The sequence below is a fragment of the Helicoverpa armigera genome, chromosome 1 (assembly GCF_030705265.1).
Source record: "Helicoverpa armigera isolate CAAS_96S chromosome 1, ASM3070526v1, whole genome shotgun sequence".
NCBI lineage: Eukaryota > Metazoa > Arthropoda > Insecta > Lepidoptera > Noctuidae > Helicoverpa > Helicoverpa armigera.
In genome coordinates this window covers 4883930-4906723 of record NC_087120.1, presented here as the reverse complement: position 1 = coordinate 4906723, position 22794 = coordinate 4883930, and the positions used below count along the sequence as shown (strand labels likewise).

General features: G+C 35.8%; 1 protein-coding gene across 3 annotated transcripts; it reads right to left on the bottom strand.

Moving 5' to 3' along the window:
• Nucleotides 1–3709: 3709 nt before the first annotated feature.
• Nucleotides 3710–22445, bottom strand: LOC110373026 (importin-7). Of its 3 annotated transcripts, XR_007510793.2 has the most exons (15): nt 22247–22445; nt 18728–19279; nt 18463–18647; nt 17566–17739; nt 16817–16962; nt 14343–15146; nt 13020–13243; nt 10306–10482; nt 9574–9710; nt 8978–9180; nt 8564–8718; nt 7422–7527; nt 7081–7224; nt 5221–6744; nt 3710–5168 (listed from the first exon to the last, which is right to left on the bottom strand). XR_007510793.2 is itself a non-coding variant. In XM_021330115.3 (14 exons), exons 1-14 carry the CDS (start codon nt 22328–22330, stop codon nt 6689–6691), a joined length of 3147 nt encoding a protein of 1048 aa, XP_021185790.2. In that variant the 5' UTR covers nt 22331–22445; the 3' UTR covers nt 3710–6688. The 3 variants fall into 3 exon arrangements, 2 of the variants coding, with proteins under 2 accessions (XP_021185790.2, XP_021185791.2); XM_021330115.3 differs by having other exon boundaries at nt 3710–6744; XM_021330116.3 differs by having other exon boundaries at nt 3710–6744; nt 8576–8718; nt 22247–22444.
• Nucleotides 22446–22794: the final 349 nt, after the last annotated feature.

Here is a 22794-nt window from a genome sequence, read left to right as displayed (position 1 = left end):
AGTCTATCGAAAAGTTAGGCATTTCAAATTTGGTGAAAACTTACCAATAAATAATCGCATCACTTTCTCAAACACAACACAAACGTCATATTTATAACATTTTCAATCCGTTGCAATACATTTCGTGCACTTATTTATGTTCAATAACTAAAAAATCAGCACATAAAATACACAATAAAAATGAACAATTTACAAGATCAAAAAGAAGTAGAGTTTGGAATGGAGTATTTTTTTTTTTTCAATCGGCGGTGTGCATTCGATACCTAAATCGGATATTTATTATAAATAATCGAATACCAATTTTATATATACCTATTTTTTAATAGCAACTTATTTCAATTTTATTTATTTATTTTAAATTATAGGTTCAATTTGTTTTTGTTGTTAAGAAAAGAGATATTTAAGTTTTATGAAAGTTTTTAGCATTAAATTTTTATATGTATTATTTATTTTGGTGTTGCGTCATTCGTAATAATTTTTAACTTTAATTGAATTTTTATTACCTATTACGGAATTTTAATTTATTCTTATATTATTTCTCAACAATTCTAAGATTTTTGTTTCGGCGGGGGGTAAGCCTGGTGTTCTGAAATATAATGCAATTTGTAACTACCAAAGTAATGTACTTATTTGATGATGAGAAACAATAATAATAATTGATTGATTTTAAAGTCACCAAATATTTTTTACCGAATCCCAAAAAGGAGGTGGTTCTCAATTTGGATGTTTGTTTTTGGTCAAAAGGGTATATTCCCCATATTTGTTATTAGGTCCAGGATCTGATGATGGAAACCTTGAGAAATCGAGGGCAACTCTCGAAAATTGTAAGCATAGATAAGGTTATAACTTGACACTCAGATGTATGTCTGATAACACTATGAAACAGTAAAGGTTTGGAGCTGACCTGATGATGGAGACCAGAGAAGGTCGAGGGAACTCGACAACCGAACTTCTCTCGTCTCCATCTCCTTCACTGTTGCAGTGGCCTCGTAAATACGAATAATATAAGCACAAACACGAGAAAGTTTAAATATTCAGTTGTCGAGTTCCCTCGACCTTCACTGGTCTCCATCATCAGGTCAGCTCAAAGCCTTCACTGTTGAATAGTGCTACCAGGCAAACACCTGAGTGATAAGATTTCAACCTATGTCTTTCTGCAACTTTCGAAAGTTGCCCTCGATTTCTTAAGGTTTCATCATCAGATCCTGACCTGATGATAATGGGACAACCTTGAAAGTATACGCTATCAAACAAAAAAAGAATCATCAAAATCGATAAATAAATGGCTGAGTAATCGCGTAACAAACATACAAAAAAAACGGTCGAATTGAGAACCTCCGCTTTTTGGGAAGTCGGTTAAAAATAAGTCGGCGGCGGCCATCTTTCCATCTTGGACCAGCTTTCGATGAACAGCGAACTATTTGCCCTTTCAAACAATAAAAACGTCATAAAATTTTGCGATAACTACACCTAACTACGGCTCTCGTCAAATAGCTTTGCCGCTCAGTTAAAAAGTTGGAAGTAACGAATCGCCATTAAGTTTGGCAGGTCTACAGGAATCCTGCACATAAAACACCCGAAGAAATAAATAAGTCTTCATTTGCCGTCTTCGGAAACCCTAAAAACCGGAGATTTTTTTTATTCCGGCTACAACGTATTTTCTACCACTGATTTTCTAGCATTTTTTTCAAAATAAATTAAGTCATTTTACTTTTCCTAATTTATTTACAGATTATGGTAAGTATACAAAAGTGCAATTTAGTAATATTATAATATCAAATAATATAAAATTATTAAATCGATTCTTTATTTTAACGAATCGGATCATTCGATGCAAAACTTCTATCACCGTCGCCATCTTGTCTATGCGTCTTCAAATTTAAAAAAACAACTAATGTAAACAAACATGGCGAGTTCGATCAGAATTCCCGGTAATTACGATTGGATTTTAAAAAGGTATATTTCTAACGGGATGCTAAATATGAAAGGTTTGAATGCGTAAAAATAATTTAAATTTATTTAGTTATTTTATTTAGTACTCACAAATGTGGTTTGATTGGAAAGAAAATAAATATGAGCGTAAATAATTAGGAAAGTGTATGACTGATTCGCAGACCCCAATTGGGGTCTAAACCGAGCTTACGGTGACATTGATGTTCAGACCCCGATTGGGGTCCGCTACGGATTTGACGGTTAATGTGATTAATTCTGTGTCAATTATCATTTTATCCGAATTGAGAAGATATTATAAATAATAGCTAGATAATATACTTATATGATATCCAGACTTATTACTTTGGCTGTAACATATACATATTTGCGCCGTGCAGGAATTAAACCTAGAACCTACAGCCACACCAAAAATAGTTACTTCTCATTGATGCTGTGCCACTTCCGAGCTTACCAGCTGATTGCCAAAAAGACGTCTGGTATCGTGAATGTAACTTTAATAAATTGTTTTATTTACTTTGTAAACATGATACAACTCTGTAACGTTTGTGTAATGTAACTGACAGAAAATTCTACTCACAAAAATAAATTAACAACATAATCTGTTGTATTTCCTGAAAATGTTGTACATTTAGAAGCAAAAACAGGTTAAATCTCAAACAAATTACATACTTTGAAATTGAAAGCTTATTTTCATTAATTGGTAGGTACCCCAGGGGCAAGATTCTGATATTTTTTACATAAGAGTCTGAATGCACCCAAAACACTCTTTCTCTCGCGTACGTAAATACGTTCGAGAGAAAGAGAGAGAAGCCTGTTGCCGCGACGTTCGTAACATACATATAAATTAATAGCTTTAAAATGAGTTGAGTAATCAAAAATAAAAATTAACCAAGTTCTGTATTTACATGTAGACTCGTTAATGTTAAAATTCTATATAAATAAATAATGTCGGGACACCTTTTCACACACGGTCGGTTAGCCCCATGGAAAGTTATTAATTAACTTGTGTTATGGGTGCTAACACAACTGATAAACTACATATAGCTACATATATACATATTTATAAATACATATTGTAACACCCAGACCACAGCTAACAAGCATGCTCATCACACAAATGTCGTCCGAGCCGGGAATTGAACCCGGGACCTCAGGATCGGCAGTCCGGCATGGTGACTAATACAGATACTTTTGTTGGAAGGTCGTTTTAGAGGTAAGTTTATTTTTTTTTGTATCGAGAAAACAATTCGAAAACGTGTTTTGAAATTAACGGGGTTCTCAGAAATATGTTCAAGATTAATATATATTTATTTCGCCGTCAAAACCTGTATAGATTTGACCATAAAATTGTTTGAGACAAGCCAATTTCGGCATTCAGGCCCTTAAATCCAATCACGACTCAATTACGATTGAAGCGTTATTACGCAATTTTTTCTTTAAATAAACGCATTTAGCAAACCAATCGAATGTCATTTAAATACAATTGGTCTTATATCAGCAGTTCAATCAATGCTTACTAAGGTTAAAACTACTGCGATACAATTTCTATTCAATTTTGACATTATTAACTTGGCAAAATCGGGTCCCTGGTGGTTGAAAAATCAGGTCTTAGGAAAGTTATGTCTCTAAGAGCGCTCGTAATCTTTGCGATCTTGCAGCCAATAAAGGACATGATGTTGCTAACTTTGGCTTAAGCTTATGTTAAGAAAATCTGTGGATAGAGTAAGTTCAGTAGGTAAAATGAATAAAAAACAAGTTTATAGAAAATACAGATTATTTATAATCGTGTATACATCTAAGCTGCGATATAGAATAATAATAATACAAATCACACAGACAAATCAGTGATGACAGTAAGTTCTATTAGACATCATGCGGTTTAGTAACGCTTATAATAATATTGACGTAATATATTTCTTCGATTGGTGGACACTAACCAACCATTTAGAACAAAATAACAACCGTGAAGTGTGCAAAAGCATTATTCCGATATTCTGACTTCACAATAACTTTGTAATATTGGTTGTATCAATAGAAGATACAAATTAAATCAATCTCATTGTGAACCTCATCTTATTCAAGTTTGGACATAATTTAAAACACATAAATTAATCAACATCACTTGGTATTCGGGTAAGTATGACGCTTATGAGATCGGACACCTTAGACATTTTCGTACAACTTTAAAATGTACATATTATCTGTTTGTATAAAAGTCAATATGATATTGAAAACCATAGACCTGGCAATTTTCTTTCAGAGTTAAGGCTGATTAATTACATAAAAAATATACGAGCTTAGCCCATTTTACGGGTGGCTTACATTCTAATCTCTTACTCTCATTATTATCGAACCATACTATGTCAGATGTTAGAAGCCTGTTCGAGACTGGTGTGTCGCCTCCATGAGGCAACCACTCCCTGATTTCACAAGACAAATGTTCCATCAGCATGTAATCACTAGTATGGTCAAAACAGTCTTATCACACCTTCAGCCAGAAAATACAGTAACAAAGTTAGTGCCTATCCATCATTGTGCCTCATTAAATCAACATGAAATATTAGCATTTCCAATTAAATAACAATTTAAAGGTAACCAACAAACTGTGTACGTATATACCAACAATCTAGTCTGACGATGAATATCAGAATTAATAACATATTAACAACTATTGGGTGACGAATCAAAATGTTATACACAATGTACAGTTTATCATTACGTCATTTTGGTAATATTACCATTAACTTTTCTTGACAATCTTGCAGATATATTATACAAAATTTCAGAGTACAATTAGCGCTCGCAACGTAAATAACCCTTACCATATTTATCACTGAAAACTTTGCTAACTGCCAACAAACAAATTCGATTCGATCTATATTGTCTTACGCTGAAAAAATCTTTTTTCCGTAATAACCAAAACAATTATCTTCACAGCAGTAAACAGAAATAACAAAGTTTTGCCAACAGCATTATAATTTTTTTAAACTTAATACATGTACGATTGAACGACAACTACCAGATTAGTCAATGCACATTGTATATGCATAAAACATTGTATTTTATACTTATTGCGAAAAAAAAACATAATAAAAAATAAAACACGTTAGTGAGAAACATTGTTACATTGCAAACAAGCATTGCAGGTTTACAGTTAAATGCCCTTAGGCCAGCTACTGATCTTCATTTTTGACTGCACAATTTTAAGTTTTAATCTGTGCAGTTTGCTTATCTACGATGTATTCAAAATGCATTAATTGTCAGTACAACTGCAGTTTTGCATACACTTGTACATTTTAAGTGAACAGTTTAACTGTTTGGATAAAGTTGAAGTTCATGAGCCAGTTTCAGACGTAGAAAGTCAGAGGTGAAGAAAACAGTTTATTTCATTTTATTATTTAAAATATTATTTTAACCATATACACATTCCGTGAAGAATGGATATATGGACAGTAATTCAAAAGGAATTCACATAATTACAACAGTCTCTCACTACAACAGTTTTAGTTTGAATAACTTTGATTTCATTCGGTTGGCAACAGAGTAAATAAATTAATTAAAAAAGAGTCCATTTATCGTCACTTACACTACCATTGGCTGAACATAATTTTGATAGCATATTTATATTTTTTGTCACTTTGTAATTAATAAACTTTTAGACTCCGCTTACATGTATAAACATCTTTTTAGATAAATGCTAATTTATCCTGCCAGGGTTCCGTACGTTCTAGCTAAACAGTCTAATGAAGGTTTTTCATGAGGTATGTGTTTGTCCTAATTATATACCATGCCAGCGAGATGTAATGATATGTACTTAATATATTTCTGACTGTAACTATCAATTCTTTTACAGGAAAAGCAATACCTATATTATCTGAAAGTAGACATGTTGTACCTATATACATAAAAAATATACAACTACAACTATAAAATATATATGTATTGCTAAATATGACTTTAAAATATGAATGAAGGCGTTTAACGAGCATTAAAATACGGAACCCAACTAACTACAAACATATATATTGTGTACATATGACCGATAACACGCAGGGATACATCTAGTTCCCAATGTATCTATTACAATAAATAGCAGTGTATGTGAACAACAACGTGGAGTTGGAGCATTAAAATCAATTCTCATTTTAAATGAAATAGATCTTTCATTAGTAATAAGACAGAGACAACTGCTAATTTAACATTCAGTCATCAAAAATCAATCAAATCCATGCACTAAACAAAAAAGGACAGTATGAATTACAATATCAGTATTTAAATACTTTGAATAATTACAATGCGATATAATCTATTTAAAATATCAGGCCCTCCAAATTGACTGTTATCCTATTTCACTTACTCATCACTTTGTAAATATTCAAAACATTTATAACTCGTTCACGTTTGTGAATATACATACAAAATCAGGCATGCACACTTGTAATATATGCTCCTCTTTTGGTCTCTGGCTTGCAATACCACAAAGGTAGAGGGCCTATTTATAGTAGCTTATAGCCTCACTGGAAATTTAAGCCGCGGCCAGCCGCCTGCGTAGGATCAACAACACTAATAAAATTTTCAGTTTCAGTGCCAAGCTTATGCAACTAACTGCTATACTAACAAGTGTAACGAACAATTTAGAGCCGATATATTTGAATGGAAGTTAATGTAAGCGGCAAATTGGAGGATATATTCGACAAGTGTGATATACGTTAACGATAAATGTGTGCAACATTTTTTACGATCCGAATTTGAATTTGGTCGGGACTTGCGCTGGTACGGTGAACATGTAGCCTGGAAACAAAACCCTCGGTAAGTGTATGGTATATAACTATATTCATTAAGGAATGTAATAATTTAGTGGCAGTGTAGCACCCTTATTTCTTGTATAATAACAGTGTGAGGAAGTAAAACTGTCTTAACGTTTCGAACTTTTGAAGATAGCTTCCCGACTGTTTACACATAATAATTATGTTAAAGCTGTGGTGATAGTGTCAAATGTGGGTTTTGAGTGTGATGCTGTCAAAATGTAATCGTTTTACGTATGACAGTATCGTCAGGAAATAGTTTGAAGTATCGTCAAGTGTGACATTGAGAGGACTGTGATGAAAGTGTAGTAGAGCTACATACCTCCACTCTGTTCGATGCGCTTGCTGTCTTGTTGCGCCTTGCGCTGGTCGGCCAGCACGAACACAGCATTTAACTGTTTCTGTTGCGCCTCGTTCAAGCCGCTTGTTAGGGCGTGGTACAAGGCTGGCTCGCTCGTTGACAGAGCTGTGCCAAGTAAATAACATGTCAAATTCGCAAAATAACAGGTTGGAAGTTTATTCATTATTATTATTCTACCAGTCATAACACTAGAAGGCGTGTACAACGGGCGTTTTGTTCCTTATGCCTGATTTTGTTTTGACTATAATATGCTAATATGCTAATTTTATAATCAGTCGGGTAAAAAAATAGTGAAGACGTACCATGGAGCGTGCTCTTGAACTTGACGTATTCGTCAACGGGGAAGTCCTTCTCATCGAGGGGAGTGGTGTAGCATTCTATCGCAGTATCCTCATAATCATCGTCGTCCTGTCAACAAAACGTAACCTCTGGTGTTAACCTAATGCTAAGCTACGTTCGTATGGGGGATGTAAGTTTACCGATTCTTGGTCTGTCTGACTCTTCTCAAAAATTAGATTTTACGATTTACGATGTTCACTATACTAGTTCCTTGACAATATCCCAGTCAAAATAATAGTATTGAACAGCAACTTTAAAAGGAAATTTCCACTTCAGATGCAGCTCTTTTATTTCGTAAGTCACATGACTTCCAGATTTGCTAATGAAGTATGCAATAAGTTTGACCGATGGGATCAGAGGGCCAATTAACATTTTAAATTGTCGATTAACAATACGAAATAGAAAGTATGATAAATGACATGACTACTAACTACTTGAGAATAATTACATTAATTTGTCTAAATAAAAATTAGACAATGTTTAGAAATACAGTTCTTACAAGAGGCTGCCATTTTCTAGTCTGCCGGGATACAGCAATTTCTGAAGTTCTTGGATTTTTCTGTTAGAAACACTCGGTTCATGTCATTCTGAACTAACACTAAATATTTAGTCACTAGAAACTATTGACTGAATGAAATTGTGAATGATTTTGTATAATTAATTAATAATTACCACCACCATGTTAGTATAGTTTGGGTTAGTAGTTTTAATTTTGCGTCAAGCATGTTAGCGACCTTTACACATTTTACATAATTCAAGACAATTTGAACAATTAAAACATTCTAAAGATCAAGATTAATGTCCTCAACTGGCTTGCATTAACAAAATGTTACGAGTTAGGGGTTATTGAATAATAATGAAACACACTGGTACTCACAACCTTGCTGGTAAGCACACATTCACAGCAAATCTACTCCCGTTTGACCGCCATCTTGTCAGCTGCAATTTGAAGCCCAAAAAAATAACTTACCACATACACACCATGAGACACTTAATTACTAAGTAGTTTGCCTCGTGATGCCGCATTGGTTCGTCAGCCGACTTCTCCAGATTAGAATTTCTTGACGCCAAAACACATAATGAGCTAAAAGCAACGTATACTAACTAGTGGACTCACATCGTCACTCTCTTCGTAGTCCTCGATCTTAGCCGTCATGTTGACTCCATGTTGCGCACTGTTTTTAACAGCCATTCGCGCTAAATTCTCGAGGTATTCATTGTTCATTTCTTCTAAATCATCTTCGTCGCTTGATAACACTTCTGGAAATGTTAATGTTTGAATTTATGTTACTCTTGCATAATAATTACGGAATGATATTCTATCACTCACTAAAAACGTCAAAACTTTTGTGTAATGTTTTTAACACAGTCAAAGCAATTATTTTTTAGTATATACAAAAGTTGTCCTTTTACATTTGCAATAGTTCTATACCACATACGGCTGACTACCAGTGTTTACAACATAAAATCTGTAAAAGTGTAGATTACTTGGACATAAACTAATGACAAGGAAACCAACCTTCATCTTCTTCTTCCTCATCTTCTTCAGAGGAAGTTTCTTCATCGGCCTCAGCCCTCGCCTCGTAGGCGCGCTTGAGTCCGTCGAACAGCACCAGACAAGATGGCAGCAGCTTCGGCAGAATCTCTTCAATGTTTGGCCTCTGAGGACCCATCTCGAGCAGTGTGCAGATACCAAGCACGCATAGTTTTCTGTCGTGCAATCTGGAACAAAATATTATTGCATTAGTTAAGTCTAATCAACACATTGATTTCTGAATGGACAGAATCATTTCCCTGGGGAGTTTGTTCTAAAATGTCTTCTTCCCAGCAAAAACACATAGGAAGTGGTGAAGGGTGGACGTTTTTGAGGGTTGCCTTTTGTAAACTGGACCTTGAAAAAGTGCTTCGAATAGTTAGCTTACTTTGAAATGACGTTTTATCTTTTTTACATTATATTTCAATATTTTATTTCATATTTGGATAAAAAATACCGCAACTAACTTCAAGGTCAAAGTCTACTTTGTTTTAAGGCCAGCCATTAAAATTTTATTATTACGGCCTGACCAACTCCCAGTTTGCAGAAATAAATAACGAACGAGAGTAATATGTTCTTACCCCATAAAGCAGTCGGTGTCGTGTATCCACTGCTTGAGGAAGTGCTGTGTTATGGACGCGTTGGGCACGGACTCCTGTAGCTTGTCCAGGATCGTAAGCAGCAGATGAGGATTGCAGTACAGGATAGCTATTAGAACCTGCAGTTTAAAATGTCATTGTAATTTATTGGGATGACCAAAGCACGTACGTATTGGCCAAGCATTAGTTATCACGGTTGATCTATCATAGATTGGTGAACAATGTCAAACAAATATTCACCAATGATTAAAAGCATATGTGACCAAGATATCAGTTGGTACACTTAAAAGTAAAAAAACTAACTAGAGCAACACCATGAATGCAATGTTATTCTTTACCCAACCTGGAAATAATTATGAACAACACTTGGTAAGAAACAATGGCTCTAAGTTACAATAACAGAAAAGTTTCTGATCTGATTACTGGTCCGATTTGAAAAACAGCTGTGTTAGATAGACCCATCTACCGAGGAAGGCTACAGATGACTTTTAGTTCGGAAGCGCAAAGAAGTAGTATTCTTTGAGACAAATAATTTTACTTGCAGCATTATTTAAGAGTGTTAACTTTAAAGTCTGAAATCACCAACCCGCATTGAGCACGCGTAGTGATTAATGTCCAATCCTTCGTGTGAGAGGAAGCCAGTGCCAGCAGTGGGACGATAAAAAGGCTGTAACTATGTCTATTATTTTAGAGTAACTTTATAGCATTTCTTACCTGCAGAAGCATAGTCCTAAGCTCAGAAGTCTTGACCTTCCTGGTGAGCCTGTTGAGCACCAACTCGACGAAGGACGGCAGGCAGTTGTCGATCTTTCCGGAACATTGCAGCACCATTACTTCGAGAAGTTTCGCTGCGTATATCTCGCACTCGTCTTCAGCATCTGAGTTTAGTACCTGCCAACAAATGTTACTTGCATTGATTTTGATATTTTTCCATACATGACGTAATATAAAGTAATTAAAGAGTTTAATACGCCTAAATTCGTCGTGGTGGCCTAGTGGGTAAAGGACAACCTCTCAAGTATGAGGGCGCGGGTTCGATCCCATGTCAGGCAAGTACCAATGCAGCTTTTCTAAGTTTATATGTACTTTCTAAGTATATCTTAGACACCATTGACTGTGTTTCGGATGGCACGTTAAACTGTAGGTCCCGGCTGTCAGTGATCATCCTTGGCAGTCGTTATGGGTACTCAGAAGCCAGTTAGTCTGACACCAGTCTAACCAACGGGTATCGGGTTTCCCGGGTAACTGGGTTGAGGAGGTCAGATAGACAGTCGCTTCTTGTAAAGCACTGGTACTCAGCTGAATCCGGTTAGACTGGAAGCCGACCCCAACATGATTGGGAAAAGGCTCGGAGGATGATGAATATGCCTAAATTATACAAACGCAGAGCCAAAATCCGAGGTCCCATCCCCACTTTATATTGAGATACCAAAGTGGTATATTGAAAACATTTTACGTACACAAACTTGTAAAATTGACAAAAGCATATCAGCTTAATTTTTGTTCATACACATTTAAAGTTTACAACCAGCATTAGCATTCCGCTAATGTTACTTCAATTAGTGTTGAGCTAAACTGCTACAAATCACGCTTGTTTTCTTAGCGGTACCAAAGGTTGTACGGTACCAAAGTCGCACAGCAGTCATAACAAAAAAAATCTTTAGTGCGTTCTATAAATAACACAAAGATTTAAAAAACAATCGCCAATGAAGACTAATTTTCACTGCCTAACTGATAGCGGTATAGTCTAGTCATTTTACAGATTTTCGTGACCTTTTGGCCTTTGTAAGTTTTTTAGCCGGCACAATATCAATGCCGATTTTTAACAATTTAATAATAACGCCGTAATAACGGTGTATACAAATTCAGCTCACTATGAAATTTTCCCCAGATTGGGACTTAATATGGTTAACATGACTGGACCAGAAGTTTATTCGATCGTAGATCAATCTACATATATGTGGCTCGCAAAGCTCTCAACGAATACAGGTCAAACATTATCAAATCAAAATGTTTGTTCATGAGGAAACATACATACACAAACGACTATGCAAGTCACATTCGAGTCTGCTTAAACTCACGACGTAATACGAGACGGTAAACACAGAAAGGCCAAGCTTTCATTTATCGTCAATCATGTCAATAAAGATTTATTGGTTCCCATTAAGTTTATGAAGTTTGATAAGGGGTTCCCTTTTTGTTTGTCGGTTACTATAAAGTAACTTCAAGGTCCTTTGTGTGTCTGAAAGACAATCCATCTTATACACCTAATGAGAGGTGTTTTAAACTCAGCCATGTATCCTACTACCAAGCGTTTCCCGCCGATCTCCTAGCGTTCCGGGGATGCTACTTAAACCGGGGATTAAAGTGAACTATGTTATTGTCAGGGTCTTAACTATCCTTGTACAGAATTGAATTTAAAAAGACCGAGTTACTTTCGCGATTGGAACGTTTGTAAGGACTATCATAGTTGTCTCGTTATAAAATACTAAGAAATGTGTGCCTGTTCCGTATATATATCTTAAGCGATCTTGCATTTAATAGCCCATACCAAAGATTTAATTTTCATTAACAGGGATGTGAGTTTCAAGACTTGTGTAAGTTATTATGCACTTTCTTGGTAACACCAGAAAGCGTATATTGCGATATATTCGGTAACACTAGGCCTGGCCGCGTTCCAACAAAATTAGACACTCGAGTTCATTAACACAGAAAATTCGCACTTCGCAAGTGTATTGACATTTTCAACACGTGTATTTCACGCAATTTTATGATTAAATGATAAATAGAAATGCTAGCAAATAAAAACAGTGGAAATCTGTTTTTACGTATCATCTTTTTCGTTTTCAAGAAAAAAAAAACGGCAGCTATTTGAAAGCTGTTGAGTCTTCTTGTTCGTGGAATCAAGAGAAATTCCGTATAATTGACTTGAGGCATTCATCGATAAGTTATAATTTCACTATATCTAAGTGTTACGCAACAGGCAGATCAAATGTTATCAAACTCGTACAAGTAACAAGAAATCGCAATCGCTTGTGTTAGTAGCACAATGTGATTAGTAAAAGTCGCAAATATGTACTCGTGTTTTCAAAAATCTGCCAAATTGAAAAGGTAGGTTTTCTATAACAACCCGAAGTATGAAATCCTTATGACGAACTAACCACTCAACAATGTGGGATATGAAAAAAAAATAACCTGTGCTAATATGGTAAAGAGGAAACATTTTTAATTTGTACACTGTCATTTAAGTCTTCAAAAGTACTGCACAGATTTGAAAAATAATTTTACTCTTGGAAAGGTACACTGTTCCCGCATAACATAGACTACATTTTATCCAGATAAGGGAAAAGTTCCCCAACGGAGCAGGTGAAGCTGCGGGGAAACAGCTATATATTGTATATGCTAAAATGTAAAAAATATGAACTTACAGCTTTAGCCATGTTAAACATAGCAAGGATATGATTCTCATTGGAAAGGAATGCGTTGGTATCCACTGTAATGTAGTTGTGAAGAACTGGCATCATGTCCGTGAAGTAATCAAAGCCTTCTTTCTCGAACACTTGGTACAGCATTTCCAGAACCTTCCACATGTCCTCTGAAATAGTTTTTGCAGTCAAGTTGCAAAGCAGCGTCATCGCTTCTTCGTAGTATTCTGTTGAATAAAATTTTATAGAGGTTTTTAAACTGTGAGAATGTAATGAACGAATAACTTTTAAAGAGTCAATTCACAATATTTTTCACATCTGAATATATAACGGAAAACAAAGTTCTTTATAATCGTGCAAGCTGCAAAATTTTATCTAACATGGACCAACCACGGTGGGTGAAGAGACTAACCAAATGTACAGAAAGGTGCTGTTTTCAACTTTGATCAATAATTTCTTACATTATTTTTTATTTTATTACTTTTATTATATGTATGTTACAGCCAAAGTGATTAAATATATATTATACATAATGACTGGTAATTGTATATATAATACCCAAATTGACTAGACAGTGTGATAGATTAATCACTTTTTCTGGATCTAATTCATACCAGGCACTTTAGTTAGTTAACATGAAATAATAATCTTTACCTACTTGTTTTATTACATTATCTAAGTCTATGGAGATATTATATAAAATTGTTGGTTAATGTGATTAATTCTGTGTCAATTATCACATTATCCAAATTGAGTAGATATTATAAATAATAGCTAGATAATATGTATAATATGCGGACTTATTACTTTGGCTGTAACATTTATAGACTGGATATTTTTTTAACGCCATGTATAGTGACCATATTAATGCAACATGGTGATAAGATCTTGCACATTCTAATGATAACGGTACTAGTACATGTACTCAGAATTTCATATGAATCTCTTCTAAATTCAGTCTGCTAAATTATGTATTCTTTTGTCAAGAATCTACATATAATATCTGACTAACCCTAATAAAGTAGGCAATGTCCGATTTCTGCATAATACCTAGTAAAGCAATAGAAGATGAATAATGTAAAAGAGTCATGGTGGCAAAGTGGGTAAAGAACCAACCTCACAAGTATGAGGGTGAAAGCAATTGTGTACATGTCATAGGGTGCACTGTAGTCTGACAAGCTCGTTAAGGACACTTCCATGGTCGACGCGGACGATCGGGACAGCTGGCAGGACTGTCAGTGGTGGGTTATTACCATTTTGTTTCTTTTTAAGGTCATTAACGAGTTGGTCGGGCTCTTACAAATTGATAGGAATAAAAGTCCTTACCAATAATATTGTGATGCAGTATGTGTCCGACGACGCGAAGTACTGTCTTCTCCAACTGAGCCATGATCTCAGGATTGTCCTCCATTACATTGAGAACTGTTTCCATTGTATTCAAAAGACCCATCGCTGTGATGGCCTTCTCGTCAGTTCCAGAATCTGTCTCAATAACTTTACTGAAGGTAGTTGCCAAATGATCAGTGATCTCAAACGCCATGGGCAAAAGCTGTTCAGTGTACAATGGTACAATTTTCTGCAGCACGTTCGCTATGTTATCGTTTTCAGTCTCACGAATAACTTTGAGCAGCTCAGAAGTGACAGCCTTCACTTGAGGCTCCAAGTACTTGTGTACCTTTTCTTGTGAAGATAGTAGCATCTGAATGGCAATGGCTGCTTCGACTTTGACAGGCAGTTCGGAATCATTGAGGAGCGCGGTGACTGTCAAATGGACAGCTTCAAGGAGAAGTTGGTCACTCTTGAAGCGAACACTAGCGAAGCAGTGCAGAGTCCAACAAGCCCTCGCACGCATATAACCGAGCGGACTGTGGAATTCAGGGAACACGTACTGGCTCAAGAGAGAATCGATCTCTTCTTTGTAGAATTTCTTCTTGATAAGTAAGTCGTTTAGTGTGCCCACCATGTGCAGGGCGCCGTCGCGCTGCCTGGGGCCGTACTCGCCGTTCTGGCTCGTCAACACTTGCATACACAACTGCATCGTACGTCCTAACATGTCCTTGCGCTTTTTGCAACATGATACGAGCAGAGTCTGAGCGGCAGTGACCGGCGACACAAAGTCTTCGAATATGTCTAAAAAATCAAGGACACAAATTAATACACAATTTGGAGCATCATTGAATAATTAATTTTAACAGTTTTTGAGTACCACGGATTCAATATAATCGCAGTTAGCCGCGAGCATTGCCAAACAAGCTATTGGCTTAATTCCCGCGCGCCACAAATAATATTTTCACTAACTTATATTTCAATTTAAGTTTTTTTTTTTTGTTATCTGGTACTTAAAATAACTATTGATTTATATTTTGGAACAATGTATTTGTATTACTATTCTATTCTGTACGTATGCTGTGTAAGTATGGATTGACCTCTACACCAGCTTTAGAATGTTTTTACCTGATAGTTAGAGTAGTTTCAGGCAAAGACAACAGAGCTCCACAAAAATAGGCAGCAAGCACATTGTTATTGCAGCAATCGCTCATCGTTGTGAAAGAATTTGTGTAGCAGGCGGGAATAAATAAGCCATGCTATTTAAAATTGAAAACACAGATTTTTAGCATTCCTGATGAACATAATTTTTGGCGGATATATTCAAATATGTAGTTGCCGACCTAATAAAGCAAACACTGTAATTTTACTCAGTTACTAAACAAAGGAATTTCAAGCAAAAATATACATCAATATACGACAAAAAGTATTTGGATTATATATAAAGCAACATTACGATGGTAATCCAACTGGAGTTGGCAGACTGTAAGCAAGCAAAATCGATTCTGGTAAATGTGTTATGTTACTGATTTCGATTGCTTTCTACACTCAGCGGCACGGAATTTGGCCCAAACAATCACAAGTAGATATCAGCCCAGATAGCTGTTGTATATTCTAATTTCATATGACATATTGGCAGTCCTTTCGTATTTGTTAATTAAAATACAGAAAAATGTGTGTCTGTAACTTTTATACAGTTTAAGATTAAGTTAAGGTTTGTATAAAACTGTATTTTGCATTAAATAAACAGCTTTTTTATTTTTTTATTTACTTAGGTTTGCAAGAGAAAATGCAAATTGGACGCATGGCCAATAGAGTAAAATTTTATGGACTGATGAATGCAGAGTTGTCTTAAGAGGCTGTGAACGTGAATGGAGAAAGCGCAGAGAACGGTTTCTTCCCACCACTACCAAGCAAATAGTCAGTTTTCATGGTGGGTCCATCATGGTTTGGGGAGGCATAAGTTCAGAAGCCCGTACTGAATTATTATTGGCTGTCGAAAGTCGTCTTACAGCAGTGCGGTATATTGAAGAGATCCTTCAATCATGTTTTACCCTGTCAGGGATTCATAGGAAGTGAAGAATTTCGTTTAATGCAAAACAATGCTCGACCTCACACAGCTCTTCGCATAACCGATTACTTGTTTGAGATTGATAGTAAAAAATGGACTGGTCAAGAAACCAAGCCATGAATCCTGTAGAACATGTCTGGAACATGCTTAAAAGACAGGTCAATGCAATTCGTAACCCACCACGGACTCTCAATGAACTGAAAACCACGCTGTTAGCTGCCTGGGAAGAGATCTCTCAAGTGAAGATAAAAAAACGATATCGAGAGCATGCCAGATTTGTAAATTAAACAATGTTAAAATAAAAATTCAGATTTTTCATTTCAATAATGGTTATAAGACCAAAATGTGCTTGGGCCAGATTCCGTGCCGCTGAGTGTATTTAATATTTTCTTTTTCTCCTTACCGAATTTGATTCGTATATATTCATGAGGATCCGTTTCCCACAGTTCTTCGTCACTTTCGGAGTACGACATGAGAGGGAACAGCACGTCTTGAATAATGGCGAACATGTGTGGCTTCAGGAGCTTCCAGGAATGAGCATGGGTCACGCTGTGGAACGGACAAACATTTCACTAACAGTCATTTCACCAGGGGTGGGACTAAAAAAGTTACACTTCTGTAGTGAACCACATCACATTTATCTCGAGTGTATCGAAAGTAATGATCATTCGAATCTCCAACAAACTACACCTTTCTATCTTTGGGGGACAATCGATTTTATGTTCCGCCCATGGCTTCTATCCATCTAAGTGTAATTTTGTGAAAGGTCAGCATGAAGCATTCATGGGCAGCATACAGTATATTTTTTTAAAAGACTCGAATCACTCCAAACACCACAGGTTACAATTTATTACTTCTCCACACATTATTCAAATTATCATTCCAGTTTGTATTATTTATTTTGTCGTAAATCTAATTTGACATTAGTCAGTCGACTATGCAGTATTGTTTTAGCTCCCACTATTTAACGCGCGTCCCGAGAGAATTACTTCTATTACCGATATAACATGAAGCCTGTCTGGCCAAACCTCTGTGCCAAATAGAATTTCTTTCTGTTTAGGCATTGTTGCATGAAATTCTAAGAGACAGCAAGTAACTTTCTCAGTATTTAGTCAAGGTTTTCAATTAAAAATGTAATGAGAAAAATCTTACCATTGATCAATATAGCTGATGGTCTGTTGCAGAACTCTCGGGGAAATGTACACCTTGTTTCTGTACTGGTCCAGTATTCTCAGGAGAACCTCTAAGATCCCGCCAGTGAAGGTGGTTAGATACCATTCGGAAAATTGCACGTACTCCTCGCGAGCGTTCACGGGACTGCCATACCTGTTGCCCATACAAAAATAAATTAACAAGTGTCGTTTTTTCAACCAGGAGTTCATTATCATCAACGTATCATATTAATATATTGTAGGTTTTTCGTTGTACAGAGTACAATATTTATTAACTTTACGACATTAAAATCGATAGGACGTAGAATGTCAAGGCTTATTCCAAGTGAAGACGTAGGAAATGCATTTAACTTTTCATGGCAATAAAATATTCAATCCAACTTCCATTTTACGATCTTTTTACCAAGAAAGTACTTTTTCACAATTTAGCAGGCAGCCCGATTAAGGGGAAAGTAAAACATTAAAATCGCTTCCATAATATACATTAAATGTCAGTGTGTGCGTGAGACGAACCATAGCAGTTTTCGAGCTCGTGCTTACATTGCACATCCTTGTTAGCTTATCAATTGACTGTCCCACTCGACTATTGGTAAAAGTTATAAAACTACTGCAGTGCTTACATCAAATATAGTGTATTTAAAATGTAATGGAGCACACAGCCAATGAGTAATTAAATATCATAATATGAATCAAAAAATGAACAGTGGAAAAAAGAAACATTATAATCATATTCCACTGGTTCATAATGATAGGCAACGTAAGTTGCAGTTTTTTTTAAATAAACCAAGTAAATATACTGTTCCAAATATGGATATAAGGAACCTATTTCATTACTATCTGTACATTTGAGCAGTTCTTTTGAAAGTAGACAACTCACCGTTCAAACAGTCTGTACAAAGTGTGCACTGCCCACTTCTTGCATTTCCACCACGGTAGTTCCATACGTTCATCTTCTTCCACCTGCAGTGTAGTCTCTGGCACCGGTTGCTCCATCACTGAGCGGAGCACCTCCATCCATTTTGTGAAAATGTCTTTTGTAATCAGGTCCAGGGGCAAAATGTACTGAAACAATAGTATCATGTTTAAAGCTCTCCATAATGAGCTTTATTATCAAATATAACACAAATTAAAAAGACTCTTACCTTTATTAGGCCATAAAAACACTTGAGTATTTGCTTCTGTATCAGCACTGATTCTACAGATTGATCAGCCTGGAGATTCACAATTAAATTGTACATCATGGGCAGAAGCAGGTTCATTGCTTCTATTAGCGGCACTCTCTTCTCGGCAATGTCGTATTCATAGTTCTTTATCAACTGATAAAGGCAAAGAAGGGCACCCATCCAGCTGGCAGGCTCAGGGTTTTGCAGGTATATGTGGATCTTGTCCACAATTTGTGTCCAGCGAGTTGGAAAATCATGTTTGATAATTGTTTTCAAACAGATGCACAGCTGTACTCTTATTATATCCGGGGCCTGTATGATAGCATCTACAATCATATCTCTGGTCATGGCACGATCCTGATCGTGAACGCTGAATGGGATGGGTTCACCCTCTTCAGGCTCTTTTTCTTGCCATCCTGATGAAATGAGGTTCTTGAGGTATACTGCACCAGCTTGTCGCACTGGTATCGGTACATCATTTAGCATAACCACTTGAAGCAATGATGGTGCAAAACCAATGATTTTGTGAATCTGAAATAGACGGATTGTTTAACAAATAATATTGATAAATCATGCCCCCTATTTTGTCATAGTGCCACAGTATACTAGTTTTTGTCATTCACACTATTATGTTGAAAAAGGTGCAACTCTCGATTTAATGTATAGATTAATCTAGCTCAATGTAGCTGAACCTAGACATCTGATCACGTCAGTACAAAATTGAAAGCCAACTAAAGGTATCATGTTAAATTTATTTCAGATTAATGGAAAGAAAGTTATTAGTAGTTAATGATATCATGAAAGTTCAACATTTTACAAAATGTTTTTCAACCCTAAATCTGTGACAAAAAGTAACTGTAATGACATGATAATGGAAGCGTGATAAGGGGATTCCCCTAGGCAGACTTAAATCATAATTTTATCCAGTTTATCCCTGTAATTTTTTTAATGATTTAAAATAAAAATGATAAAAAGGTCATCACTATAGATGACTATTTGATTTGTAAGAAAAGAGTAATCTATGATAGCAGATGAAATAATTTGACATTGTACCTGTTGTATTTCTCCATAAGGAAAGCAAATAAAGATTCATAAGAACAGAACTATTACAAACAAAATCCTTTAGGAACATCTAAACGGTTATTCATTTATTTTTGTGGTTTTTATTAATACTAACTCCTTGTCTCTTAACAGTTACGAAGTCCCATAATAATGTTAATGGAGTCCAATTAAATTTTTCTTACTTTTGTATAATTCTACATTCAAGCTTGTGGAAGAAAATATCAATTTATATTTGTGTATGTACTGATTCTGAGTGGAATCTAAACAGAATTATAATTTATTATGTACACAGAGAATGAAACTCACTTGTTATACTTAAAAACTAATTAAAAGACTTCTGCCTCCTAAAGCAGGTTAGGAACCTGTGTTTTAGGAGATGCAGCGTTTAATATGGATTGGCTCTCTGACTAGTCATTACGATGTCATGCAAGTTACAGAATAACAACAATTAATTATGAACCAACTTTGATGTAATGGATGCTGATCCTTAATTAGTGTTGTGGTGTGTCACATGTCATGTCCATTACTTTTATTAATTTAATACACTTAAACTGCCTCGTTGGTCTAGCTGTCGCAAGTGCGGCTGCTGAGCACGAGGTCTCGGGTTCGATTCCCGAGTCGGGCCGAAATCGCTTTGTGGGTTTTAGAAGACTTTCACAAAGCAGCCCGGAGCCTGGAAGCTGGTGATTGATTCACCCGTGCATCGGAGAGCACGTAAATGTCGGTCCTGCGCCTGATCTCTTACCGGTCGTGTCGGATTGCCGTCCCATCGGGTTATGAGAGTGAAGGAATAGTGAGTGCACCTGTGTCTGCGCAAATGCTCGTGCACTATAATATGTCCTGCGTAGTTGGCTAATCTCCTTACATGAGAACAGCCGCCGTAGCCGATAATCGGCTAGGAGGACATCATCATCACACTTAGAAAGACATACAGCTATAAGTATCATCATCTGCCTAACAAGGTAAATAAAAACTAAGCAAAATAAATAAATCATAGACAACAATTGCCAGTCCTCTCTTATAGATAGATATTCTTTATTAGGCACACCAATTTTACATTTTAATTATAATGATATATTAGAAGACTCACATCATTTGGTAAGTACATTCTGCTTTTAAAAGTAGGTAATATGTGTTAAAATAATGTCTATTTAAATATATCACTTTTATGCACAAAGGTTTGGAAAATCTATACTAATATTATAAAGCTGAAGAGTGTTTGATTGTTTCTTTGTTTGAACACGCTAATCTCAAGAACGACTGGTCTGATTTGGAAAATTCTTTCAGTTTTAGATAGCCCATGCAATGAGGAAGGCTGTAGCGATGTAAGCTATATATTATCATGCTAGGACTATTAGGCGCAGAACAGTAACGAATGTTTCAAAATCGGGGACTTTTTGTTTTTGTTTTTTGCAAAAATTACGTATGACAGAACAGTTCCCCTTTAAAAGTTCAAAAAAAAAATCCGTGCATATGTCTATCTCTTAGGGTAAAAGCAAAATACTACTCACTGATTCATTACGAAATCTCAGAAACCATAAACTCCTACAAACTTGAAGGGAGGGAAGTTCTTTATAGAGTGAACACATGCGTTATGGAGGAATTTTACGAAAATCTACTCCTAAGGGGTTAAACGAGGGTTGGTAAATCACATGGAAGACCTGTTTTTGAAGCAAGGGACTTAAAATTGGTAGTTTACGATAAAAAATATTGTAAGAGTACGAAGTCGCGGGCGACGGCTAGAGAGTAATAAAAATAGCTTAGTTTTCAGTAGAAATATAATAAAAACATTATGGAAAGAGTAAGTAACATACTAAATTTGCAGGCTATTTGAAATACTTGAAACTTGAGCACCTTCTGGCTGATGCCATTTTCCCAACATCCAAGTGGATTCGGCTACCCATTTAATATATTGGTAGCAAGTTGAGTATTAGTAGGGGTTTTAAGATTAACAACAATATAGTTTGAATTGATCTATAGAATAGCGCGAAAACTGCATTAAATAGAATGTTCTTGAACTATAGAAAACAACGATATTAATACACTCTGAAAAAAGCACCAAAATGCTGAATATTTCCAAATAATGGTCAATCTATTTATAGTAACTAAATGACTATACATGAACTGGTCAAGTTTGGTTATAACTTTTCTTGTTTCATTACGCGCAATGAGCCAGGACTTCAGCTAAATAATTGTCCTGTGAAAGATATGCCTATAAAAGCTCATGACAAGAATATCAGAGTAAAAAAACGAAATAATCAGAGTTTTGTTAAAACATGGTGCTCCCTATCATACCAGCGCGGCATGTCATTAGACGACCAAATTAAAAAGTCTCTCATACAATAGAGCCGTCTAACCTGCAAAGAGCTATGCATTTTGGTCGCATAATAAAATTCCCGAGCATGTGGTTGATGGATGCGAATTCGTAAAACTCACCTGCGAAAGCTGTTCTTCAGCCTGCTGCCTCTGATTTGGATCGATGGTTCCCCGCAAAATTTCAGTCAGCTTCCTTGTATCCATTTTTTAAGTAATTATCATGAAATTACAAAATAAATAATTTTTCTCCAAGGGCACAAGCTGCCGCCGGGCGTGGAAGTAAAAAAGATGGTTTGTCTATGACGATGAAGTAGGTCACGTGACACATGGAGTTCCATTCACTTGACAGTTGCTCTTCAATAAAACTTTCTATACATAGTGTTAAAAAAATACTATTTTGTACCACCCCAAAATTCTCAATTATTTTTCTGTATTTTCCTGCAATTACACGCACGATCCGAGGGAATTTCTGCTCATACATGTCTGTAAAATTAGTATATTTTACTTGGGAATGTATATGTTACGCGGGAATAGTACAGCTTTCCAAGCGTACTTTGCTGTAACATTGTGTGAAAAATCGCGGCCACGATTTTTCAGCTTAAAATCTTAGTAATCTTAGTCCAATGAATCTTTCTTTTATTTAAACATATTTGATCATTTTCCGTGTG

Coding starts and splice junctions, on each gene's coding strand:
- LOC110373026 (XM_021330115.3), bottom strand. CDS start 22,330: ATGGATACAAGGAAGCTGACTGAAATTTTGCGGGGAACCATCGATCCA. Junction 19,280..22,246: donor CTGAAGAACAGCTTTCGCAG/GTGAGTTTTACG, acceptor CGTCTATTTCAG/ATTCACAAAATCATTGGTTT. Junction 8,719..8,977: donor TGAGGAAGAAGAAGATGAAG/GTTGGTTTCCTT, acceptor TAACATTTCCAG/AAGTGTTATCAAGCGACGAA.